General features: G+C 39.1%; 1 protein-coding gene across 1 annotated transcript in view; it reads left to right on the forward strand.

Moving 5' to 3' along the window:
* Nucleotides 1-6,652, forward strand: part of LOC306850293 (zinc finger protein 292-like) — a 30,145-nt gene extending 23,493 nt beyond the window's left edge. The window contains exon 8 of the mRNA XM_079385849.1: nt 28-6,652. Within this exon, the coding sequence (XP_079241975.1) occupies nt 28-6,048 (6,021 nt within the window). The 3' untranslated portion in view covers nt 6,049-6,652. The remainder of the gene's footprint in view (nt 1-27) is intronic.
* The last annotated feature ends 5,502 nt before the right edge of the window (nt 6,653-12,154 follow it).

The following is a 12,154-nucleotide window of genomic DNA, read 5'->3' on the forward strand; positions in this document are numbered from 1 at the left end:
AGGTGACTGACATTTTTGTTTCCTCAGGTGGAGAAAGGTGGACTTTCAGTGTGCATCGAAATGTGCATTCAAGCACTAAAAATGGGAGTCAGTGATAACGAGGGCTGCAATATCTCCATCTGCAAAACAATTTCTTGTTTGCTGCCTTTAGACTTAGAAGTAAAACAGGCTTGTCAACTCACCGAGTTCCTGATAAAGCCCTCTTTGGATTCTTATTATGCTGTTGAGACTCTCTTTAATGAGCCCGATCAAAAGCTTGAGCAGGATGATCCACCGATTCTAAATTCACTACGCTGTGACCTGTTGTTGGCCTTAAAGACTAAGTGGCCTTTTGATCCAGAGTTCTGGGACTGGAAAACCCTAAAACGTCAATGCCTTGCTTTGATGGGTCAGGAGGCAGCAGCTATATTGTCTACTGACAGATTTACTGACAGTGAAGACAATGAAGTCCATGACCTTGATGAAAAATATTTTAGACATCTGCATTTTACCCATAGTCCTAATTATGAACTCAGTGAGGTTGAAGAACAAAGAAAGAAGAAAAAGGAAATTAAGAAGATGAAAGAGAGGGGTTTTGTTTCTGCTCGTTTCCGCAATTGGCAAGCTTATATGCAGTATTGTGTTTTGTGTGATAAAGAGTTCCTTGGACACAGGATTGTGAAGCATGCATTGAAGCATGTCCAAGATGGGATTTTCCGTTGTCCAATATGTGCTGAGACTTTTGAAACTAGAGCAATTCTAGAGCCTCATGTGGCATCACATGTGAAACAGTCATGTAAGGAGCGTCTTGCTGCTATGGGTGTGAGCAAGAAACGTCCCAGTTCTGACACCCAGTTAACACCAGCTAGCAGTACTTCGAGCAGAGCAGAGGAGCACTACAGCCGAGAAGAGCACTACAGCAAAACTGCTGCAAAAGTTAGCCAAGGGACAATTTGCAATAATTTGTATGCTTCAAAAAGTAGTCCAATCACAAATGTAAAAAGTAAAATTAAGTCATCATCCCCAAAACAGGGCAACCCTATTCGTGATGTTAACAACACTAAACTTTATTCCTGCCCTGTTACAAGCTGTCAGAAAGTTTTTAAGTACTTCAGGAATTTGGTTGCACATGTTAAGGCCCACAAAAATGAGCAGGAAGCAACACATTTCCTTGAAACAAAGAGCCAGAAGGTTTTGTGCCAATATTGTCACCGCCAGTTTGTTAATGTGACCCATCTTAATGATCACTTACAGATGCATTGTGGTGAGAAGCCATATTTTTGCATTCAGCTTGGATGTAACTGCAGCTTTTCCTCTCATACTGAGCTTCTGATACACAGAAAAGAACATGCTGAATTTAAGGCACAGTGCGCATATCCAAACTGTGAGAGAATATTCAACGAGACATACTTGCTATATGATCATGAAGCGCAGCACTACATGTTGTTCTCCTGCAAAAGTCATAACTGTGACAAGGTGTTCTACACCCTGTCTGAGCTAAATTTGCATCAGAAAGGACACAAAAAGCAGGACCGCTCTGCTGTTGATGTGGGCTTACCTTCTCAACTGGAATTACCAGCTTCGACTTGTCCTGCCTTAGAGTTGCCTCCAAGCCAAATTAAAGAGGTTTCTCAAGAGTCTACCCCAGTAGAAATGAAATGCACAGTTGAAAACATAGTAGACACTAATGATTCCACAGAACAACCCACGCACCTTGTATCAGAAACAGCTCAGTTTACAGAAAGCAAAAATTATTCCCAGACTAATGCTACTCAGCCTGATGGATCTAAGACATCTCATTGTCTTGAGAGAACAAAGCAATTGCATCCTGAATCATGCTATGTAAAACTGCACCCTATTCCCATCAAGTGCAATGATCCAATGTATTTAAATGCTCTGAAGGATACTGACAGTGAAACTCAAACACTCTTGAAAGACAAGAAATTGTTTTCTTTCCCACAGAGTCAGCTTGAGCCTTCAACATTGAAGTCATCTCCCTCTGTGACAAAAGCCAACAGAGAAGAAGGTCTGACTCATGTGTGTCCATTCGAAACCTGCACACGGAAATATAGCACCTCAAAAAGTTTATCGAGACATGTCAAAAACGTTCATTCGGAGGCCTTTGAGGAGTGGAAACTGTCAAAGAAGTACAAACGGATTGCAGAAATTGCTGCAAAAAAATCATCATCTGAGCACACAACTGCTAGTTCTCAGATACCAAAATGGACAAGCCGTTCCAAACAAACTGGACATACTGCATTTCTGGACTCAGTGATTCAAAGTCCTTCTTCTGCTTTTTCCGATCATGATAGTATGCAGTCTGCAAGTGCCAAGTTTTGCTCTCAGCTTGAAAACACTCAAAGTGCAACATCACCAAACCAGACAGGTCTGATGCAGTTACCAGTAACTCAGACATGGGAAACACCTTCAATGCAAAATTTGGATTCAGGTTTTTCTGTACATGATCCTTACCGCTCTACGATTTTATCTGACAACCAACACACAAACCCATCATACCATTCTGAAACAGTCTTAAATTACGCATCTCCCTCATCTTACGATGAAATCATCCCCCTTTCTGTGAATGCCCACACACCCTCCAGTGTGATGAACGAAGCTTCAAAATACGTGTCAAGCTCTCTTAGAGTACTACATGCACTTAATCAGACTTGTGACTTGTCACAGGTTGAGTCAAGTGTTAATCCTGGATTCAGTCAAATTGGACAAAACCATCTCAATGATATTTCCATCAGCGCCGGTTTGCTGCAAACAGGATCTTTGTCTGGACACAATGTCAGCCTATATTTTTCAACTTTGCCTTCCGAGGGAAGTCCTAGTTCAGTGCAGCCATTGGCAAATTCAAACAAAGAAATCAACACTGACAGTACCAATGCATTATTCTCATCAGATATCAAATGTATGTCAAATCTTTTGAACCCTCAATTTAAGGAATCGGGAGAAGATTTAGTTGGTGCTGCCCCTCTGACTGACGATAAAAGTCCAGAAATTTTTTGTAATCATGAACTGTCACAGGAAGGAACTGAAGGAATTGCTTCAGATGACCAGATTTCAGGTTTTGGAGAAACTGGGAAATCCAAAAAAATTAAATCATCTAAGAGAACAAAATGGCCTGCCATAATACAGGATGGGAAAGTCATTTGCTGCAGATGCTATAGAGAGTTTTCGAGCACAAAGTCACTAGGAGGTCATTTATCAAAACGTTCTCAGTGCAAACCTGTAGACGAAATTGATCTTACTGCTGATTTACCAGTATCATTTCTTGATTTTCTGAATGATCCTGATATTTCAACACTACAAATGCCTCTCCCTGCGAATGACATACATGAGCACAATGACAAATCCTGCATCTATGCACCATCAGAATCAAATATCTTTAATGGGAACACTTTAACAAGCGTGCATAGCACAGACAGCGTCCAGAACACTAATATGTCCTCTCAAGACCCCTCTGAAATGACTACAAATTACAGTTTCTTCCATCCACCTGTAACAAACACACATACAGAAATCAAAACTGAAGTTGAATTCACCCCTGCAAATACTGGTGAAGATGGCAAAATCATAGAAATTGAAAGGGCACTACAGCGTCTTGATTTAGTTGATATGCTTAGTCAAGACAAATGTGTATCTGTGAGCACTAACCTGCATGATCTAAGCTCTGAAGCTGTCACCAGAAATGATCAGTGTCACACAATTAAAGATCCTGTACAAAACGAGCAGAAATGTATTTTAAAGCCCTTTAGATGTAAAGAAGGCTGTGTTTATGGAGCAATGACAAAAGAAGCTCTATTTAAACACCTTAGCCGTGTGCATGATTACAGTGAGGAAAGGATAAATGAAATGAAGAAAAACCCTGACAAATTAGCACCTTACAACTGTCATCTATGTTCTAAGACATTTACCAGAACCACAGGCCTTAAAATTCACTACAAAAATGTCCACCATTTTTCAAAAGAGGAAATGTCTGGCTTGAAAATCGGTCTTGGTTATAGAAAGATCAGAAAACCAACAGAAAAAGTGTCAGAAAATGCGCATACCAGTCTCACCGTCAACCAGGGAAAAGACTCCCTGTCAGAAGAGTCTCAATCCCAAATCAGTACAAATTTGACAGTTACATCTGTTGATTCCAATGTTAGGAATGTTATTCCAAAAGGAAAAGCCAGCATCACTGCCAAAAGAAAAAATAAATGCCCCACTAAAAAAGTTGCCAGCACTGACACCTCCAGGACTGTGGAAGCGTCACAGAAAAATGTAGTAACTCTTGATGGGCTTTCAGCTACAAATATAAAACTAGAAAGCCCCTGTCTGAATGAAGAGAATCGTGTTATTGAATTAAATGAGCCAGGTATATTTGCAGTGCAAGAGCTGAGTGGTGGAAGTCCGTATCTCTTTGACACACTTAATGCTCCAGACAAAAGAACAGAATATGCAACTCCACAATCTAACAGAGAAATTGAGACCAATTCAAATGTGATGGTTGATCTCAAAGAGAAAGCTAAAATGCCAGTAGACAATATCGATTTTGGTGATTCAAGTGATGCGCAAATTATGTACCGTCCATACCGGTGTGTGCATGAAGGATGTGTGGCTGCCTTTTCAATCCAACAAAATCTTATTCTCCATTATAGGGCTATGCATCAATCAGAATGCGATGACAAAAACAGTGCTAAAGAAACTAATGGAGTTGCCCAAGTGCAGGAATACAGATGCCAAGTCAAACAATGCTCAAAAGTAGTGTCAAAAGTTACCAGTTTGTTGAAACACTATCTTTTACTCCACAGATGCACATTGGAAAAGGCAAGTGCATTGTTATCCGGCGTTGAGGTAGGCACGTTTCAGTGTGACCAGTCAAAATGTTCTGCTCACTTCACGTGTCATTTGAAGTACATTGATCATATCAAAAATGATCACAAAGCAATAAAGGTTTCAGCAGATGGGGACTTTGAGAGCGTGGACCTCACATTCAGATGCCAGTTCGAAGGTTGTGACAGGGTATATACAACCAAGTCAAACCTTCTTCGACACCTTATGAAGAAACATGATGCTACTTTTGAAACTATGAAAGAGAAACAGGAAAATGCGATTGGGAATGATGTTCAGGCAAAAAAGTTAAGTGCAGGTTCTAACAATGGAAAAGAGAATATTGCAAATAACAACATTAAAATGAAGGAGAATTCAAAAAAGAAAGAGGACAAGACCCAGAATCAGTGGATGATGGTAGAAAAGCCTGCTCTTAAATCCACAGATGAAGCATCTGCCTTGTGCAACGAAAGACTTCCTTTGCAGTACCCTTGCATGATTGAGAGTTGTGATTCAGTAATGAGTGCTGAGCACAGTATAATAAAACATTACACCACTCACGGTCTCACAGAACGGTACATCGAGGATCGGAGAAGCCAGTTCATATTTTGCAAGAAAAGCAACGAGACGCCCAGAGCAGATGATACCTCAAAAAATGTTGAGGTTGCGGAAACCGTCTTTGATGGAGATCAAACAGAGCATTCAGAGGTCAGTTCTCAAGATGTAGGCCCAGAGCCTGCAACGGAGGTTGTAGTTAATGAAGGTTTCGCTTCCACAACCATGCCAGTAATCAAACGGAAAAGGGGTCGTCCGCGGAAGTCAGAATGTAGAAACAAAATCAGTGTTGAGAGAAAACAAAGTCTTCGGAACTGCTCTGCTGAGCATGTTAAATGTTTGCTGAAAGTCTCAGGATCCATATTGAACTCGTCAAACTCTCAAGGGAACCATGTAGATAATGAAGTTGCACTAAAACTTTATAAGCCTTCAGAGTTTGAGACATCCGTCCTGAAGTTCAGTGAAGACTCTCTATCCAATCCATCGAAACGACAGCGAACACTTCAACCAATCATCCCAGAGAGAGATCAAGCCCAATGCATTGTTAATTTCCAAAATCCACTAAAGATTGAGTCTGTGAAGAATGTTAAAATTGTCATGTATGAAAACCTATCCACTTCTTCTGAACTTCTGCTAAGGCAACTTCAAGATATGCAGCCTATGGTTATCCTGACAAAGGGGCTGCACAGTTGATGGTTAGATGGTTATATATATTAATCAAGGCCTTGTTCTCAGGACCACATACTGTGTCACATGCTGCTGACAGGTACATCCAGTTACACTCTTGCATTTATAGTAGTTCCAACACCTTGTTTGTTAATGTATATTGATTAGTGCTTTAAATGAAGAAAAGAAAAACTTTTGTACAATATTTAACATTTTGATGTACCATTATTATGGTTGTGTTATTAAAATACCATTTTGTATTTCTGAAATTCTCTGATAAAAATTAGATGAAAACATTTTTAAAAATGTACAATTTTATGTAGGATGAAAAAGTTATATATCCCTGTGGGATTGTATTCTTTTTTGCTGTTGTTGTTTTTGAAAGTATTTATTTTAACTTAACGTTAGCGTGTCAATGTACTTGTCTTCCACCTAACATTCAATTTAAGTAAACTGAATGCTCAGTGTAAATTGTGGCATCCACATGACTACTTGGTGTCAGATTGTGGTATTTGCAGTTCACCAGAATTCAAGAATGAGGTGAAATGTTTCAGTGTGAACATTCAATATAGCACAGAAATGAAGGACAAAGTACAGACTAAGGAGGGGGAAAAATAAAGATATTAAAAGAATTTACAAGTGCGTTTTTTTGTGTGAATAATTTACAATAAAAATGTGTGTTCTAAGGATGGACTTAAAGCAACAAACAAGACACAAATCAAACTTAGTGGCAGAATCGATGAAGAAATGTGAATGCAGCCGCTCTGATATCACAAACACTGCTATGGCACATCAGGATTACTCTAGTCTAGATTGAGTACGCCTCAACACCTCAACAAGGTCAGTCCCTTCTCGGCGTTTGTTGGCAAAGTGGTGGGTTGAGGATCAAGCGCTCCATTTTGAAAACAAAATGTTTTATATTCATATGCTTTGAAGTGAAAATTGTTACATCAGCATAAACTAACCCAATGCTTTCCAAACAGGAAAAAAAAAATCCTTTAGACAAATCCTCCAGATCCTTCACATTTGGTTTTACAGTATCTTTTGCATATTTCAACCTTTACCAACAGATACTGTATGTATTTGAGTTCCATTATTTTACATTGAGGAAAATTAAAGGTCCCAAAAAACCTGTTACCAAAGGTGCAACAAACATTTACTGATGCTCAAAAAGGCAACGTGATCCATTTAAGAGCTGAGGGGTGTGAAGATTTTGAACCGGATGATTGGGTAAATTATACTTATTTTGTCTTGTGGGAAATGCAAGTATCTTCTGTAGCTTTTAAAAGGGAAGTACTACATGAAAAAATAATCTCTTTGAAGGGTGCTAAACGTGGAATTCAGAAATCCTTGTTATTAGTAACACCTGTGTCCATTAAGTGAACTGCAGCCAGCAACTTGTTGCTCGTGCACACATAACACGACTAAATGTGATTCAAGGCCCAATCTTTTTTCACTCTTCACTTGATCTCTTGCAGATCTTTGCAGCAATATACTGTTAACAAACATCCAAATGCCATCCATGCTGTTAAGAGCACTTGTTCCATGTGTCACTGAATGGCAGGGAGACTCTTGGAAGTACTCATAACCATCACATCCTTTTGATTTTCCGAGATGTCCCGAGTTATTCACATAAAAACTGCCTTCAGGCATTCATAGACAGCCCAAGAAGTCAGGGAATGGCTTGTGTTTTAGGTTTTGTTTCAAGCTGTTCATGCATTGTGAATAAAAAAGGAGTTGATATGTGAAATTCTTGCATATAGCTCCTTTAAACAAAATGTAACCCTGAACAAAACCATCATAAGGGTCCATTTTTTGACATTGAGATTTATTCATCATCTGAAAGCTAAATTAATAAGCTTTCCATTTATTTATGTTAGGATCGGATAAATGGCCGAGATGCAACTATTTGAAAATCTGGAATCTGAGGATGCAAAAAATCTAAATATTGAGAAAATCGCTTTTAAAGTTGTCCAGATGAACTTCTGATGAAATGAAATGAACTTTCAAATGAAAGTTTTAATAAATTTACAAAATCTCTTCATGGAACATGATCTTTACTTAAAATCCTAATGATTTTTGGCATAAAAGAAAAATTTATAATTTTGATCCATACAATGTATCGTTAGCTATTGCTACAAATAGCCTATACCTCTGCTGGCCAAATGGGTGCCCTAAGCAAAATTGTATTGTTGTGCCCCCTCCTCCAAATATTATGGATGTAAAAAAAAAAAAAAAAAAAAGCACTCACTATAGGGGTCAAAATAGAACTTTAAACTTTAAGTAAATAAATTGTATAATTGTACAATTACAATTTTAGCTCTAGACAGTTACCTATGGCTATTATTTTATTAATACAGTTGTCTGATTGATTTTATAGTCTCAATTATTCAGAAATCACACAAAAGAAAATTGAGCTGTTTTACTATGATAAAACCATGGTTATTTTTTGTAAGAGTTCAGGGTTGTGATGTCCACATGTTTCGAAGACAGAGGCTGTAGCATTTCTATCTCAAAAACGTAGCCAAAAATTAAAGATTAAGTAGATATTTAAATTAACCTAAATGTTTGGTCAATGTTAAAGGACTTGATTGTTCTGTAAGTGTATTACCAGGTCTTTGGCTCCCTTTACAGGCATTTGCAACAATATGTAATGTAAATATCGAAAATTGATTATTTTGTATTATATTATGTAGGCCTGTTTTAACAGTGTTTTTCAATGAAACCATATAATTATTAATTAACCAATTATTATTGCCTCATTGTTTTTATATATGGGAAGTGGCCTAATGGTAAGAGAGTCGGACTCGTAATCCAAAGGTTGCGGGTTCGAGTCTCGGGCCGGCAGGGATTGTAGGTGGGGGGAGTGAATGTCCAGCACTCTCTCCACCCTCAATACCACGACTGAGGTGCCCTTGAGCAAGGCACCGAATCCCCAACTGCTCCCCGGGCGCCGCAGCATAAATGGCTGCCCACTGCTCCGGGTGTGTGTTCACAGTGTGTGTGTGTTCACTGCTGTGTGTGTGCATGTTGGATGGGTTAAATGCAGAGCACGAATTCTGAGTATGGGTCACCATACTTGGCTGAATGTCACTTCACATTCAGATATTTTATTTTATTTTATTTATATAGCACTTTTAACAATACAAATTGTGTCAAAGCACTTAACAGTATCAGATTGGAGGATATAGTGTCAGTAATGTATAATAATAAGATTAAACACTAAATTTTCAGTTAAAGGCATTTCATTATTGAATTCAGAGATGTCATTGTCTAGCTCAGTTTAAGCATGATAATCGCTAGAAATTACATACAGTATATATATATATATATATATGTGTGTGTGTGTGTGTGTGTGTGTGTTTATACACACACAGTGCTATGAAAAGGTTTTGCCCCCCTCTGGTTTTTTTTTTCATATTTGTCACACTTAAAATATTCAACAATTAATAAATAAGTGCGACATATATGCAACAATAAAAAAACAGGAAGGGGGCAAAAACTTTTTCACTTGTGTGTGTATATATATATATATATATATATATACAAACCCGATTCCAAAAAAGTTGGGACACTGTAAAAATTGTGAATAAAAACAGAATGCAATGATGTGGAAGTTTCAAATTTCAATATTTTATTCAGAATACAACATAGATGACATATCAAATGTTTAAACTGAGAAAATGTATCATTTTAAGGAAAAAATAAGTTTATTTTAAATTTCATGGCATCAACACATCTCAAAAAAGTTGGGACAAGGCCATGTTTACCACTGTGTGGCATCCCCTCTTCTTTTTATAACAGTCTGCAAACGTCTGGGGACTGAGGAGACAAGTTGCTCAAGTTTAGGAATAGGAATGTTGTCCCATTCTTGTCTAATACAGGCTTCTAGTTGTCTAGAAGGTCTTAGCTGTCTTAGGTCTTCTTTGTCGCATCTTCCTCTTTATGATGCACCAAATGTTTTCTATGGGTGAAAGATCTGGACTGCAGGCTGGCCATTTCAAGACCCGGATCCTCCTCCTACGCAGCCATGATGTTGTAATTGATGCAGTTATGTGGTCTGGCATTGTCATGTTGGAAAATGACTCTATTGCGAAAAAGGCCCAGCAGAGACTGTATTTCCTCCACCAGCTAAGGAAGTTCAACCTGCCTCAGGAGCTGCTGAAACAGTTCTACTCTGCCATCATCAAGTCTGTCCTATGTTCTTCTATAACTGTTTGGTTTGGTTCAGCTACCAAAACAGACATCAGAAGACTACAACGGACAGTTAGGACTGCTGAGAGAATTATCGGTGCCCCTCTGCCCATCCTCCATGAACTTTACACCACCAGAGTGAGGAAAAGGGCTAAGAAAGTCACTCTGGACCCCTCACACCCAGCTCACTCTCTCTTTGTACTGTTGCCCTCTGGCCGGCGCTACAGATCACTGAGCACCAGAACAGCCAGACACAAGAACAGTTTTTTCCCCCAGGCCGTATCCCACCTGAACAACATATAACACACTGTACTGTACATCTGTAAATAACTCATCAAACCTTCATCTGTACATAGGACACATGCACATTCACAGTTCTGTCTATGGTCATGTCTCTTTTCTGTATATTTTTATTTTTATTTTTATTACTATTGTTATGCTTAATTATTGTCTATTATCTTCATTATTAGTGTTCTTTATCACCTTAATTATATGTTGTCTGCACTATGTTTGTACTTTCTGTACTGGAAGCTCGTAACACCAAGACAAATTCCTTGTGTGTGCAAACACACTTGGCAATAAAGCTCCTTCTGATTCTGATTCTGATAATATTTGAATGTATAAAACAAACATTTCGATTTTGGTTTTACACTGGAGTATTTTAAGAAAATATATACACTCACCTAAAGGATTATTAGGAACACCATACTAATACTGTGTTTGACCCCCTTTCGCCTTCAGAACTGCCTTAATTCTACGTGGCATTGATTCAAAAAGGTGCTGAAAGCATTCTTTAGAAATGTTGGCCCATATTAATAGGATAGCATCTTGCAGTTGATGGAGATTTGTGGGATGCACATCCAGGGCACGAAGCTCCCGTTCCACCACATCCCAAAGATGCTCTATTGGGTTGAGATCTGGTGACTGTGGGGGCCATTTTAGTACAGTGAACTCATTGTCATGTTCAAGAAACCAATTTGAAATGATTCGAGCTTTGTGACATGGTGCATTATCCTGCTGGAAGTAGCCATCAGAGAGGATGGGTACATGGTGGTCATAAAGGGATGGACATGGTCAGAAACAATGCTCAGGTAGGCCGTGACATTTAAACGATGCCCAATTGGCACTAAGGGGCCTAAAGTGTGCCAATAAAACATCCCCCACACCATTACACCACCACCACCAGCCTGCACAGTGGTAACAAGGCATGATGGATCCATGTTCTCATTCTGTTTACGCCAAATTCTGACTCTACCATCTGAATGTCTCAACAGAAATCGAGACTCATCAGACCAGGCAACATTTTTCCAGTCTTCAACCGTCCAATTTTGGTGAGCTCGTGCAAATTGTAGCCTCTTTTTCCTATTTGTAGTGGAGATGAGTGGTACCCGGTGGGGTCTTCTGCTGTTGTAGCCCATCCGCCTCAAGGTTGTGCGTGTTGTGGCTTCACAAATGCTTTGCTGCATACCTCGGTTGTAACGAGTGGTTATTTCAGTCAAAGTTGCTCTTCTATCAGCTTGAATCAGTCGGCCCATTCTCCTCTGACCTCAAGCATCAACAAGGCATTTTCGCCCACAGGACTGCCGCATACTGGATGTTTTTCCCTTTTCACACCATTCTTTGTAAACCCTAGAAATGGTTGTGCGTGAAAATCCCAGTAACTGAGCAGATTGTGAAATACTCAGACCGGCCCGTCTGGCACCAACAACCATGCCACGCTCAAAATTGCTTAAATCACCTTTCTTTCCCATTCTGACATTCAGTTTTTTGAGTTCAGGAGATTGTCTTGACCAGGACCACACCCCTAAATGCATTGAAGCAACTGCCATGTGATTGGTTGATTAGATAATTGCATTAATGAGAAATTGAACAGGTGTTCCTAATAATCCTTTAGGTGAGTGTAGTTCTTGTGTTTCAGTCAGTAAGTTGTTGTATTTGT

The sequence above is a fragment of the Barbus barbus genome (genome assembly GCF_936440315.1).
Source record: "Barbus barbus genome assembly, chromosome: 30".
NCBI lineage: Eukaryota > Metazoa > Chordata > Actinopteri > Cypriniformes > Cyprinidae > Barbus > Barbus barbus.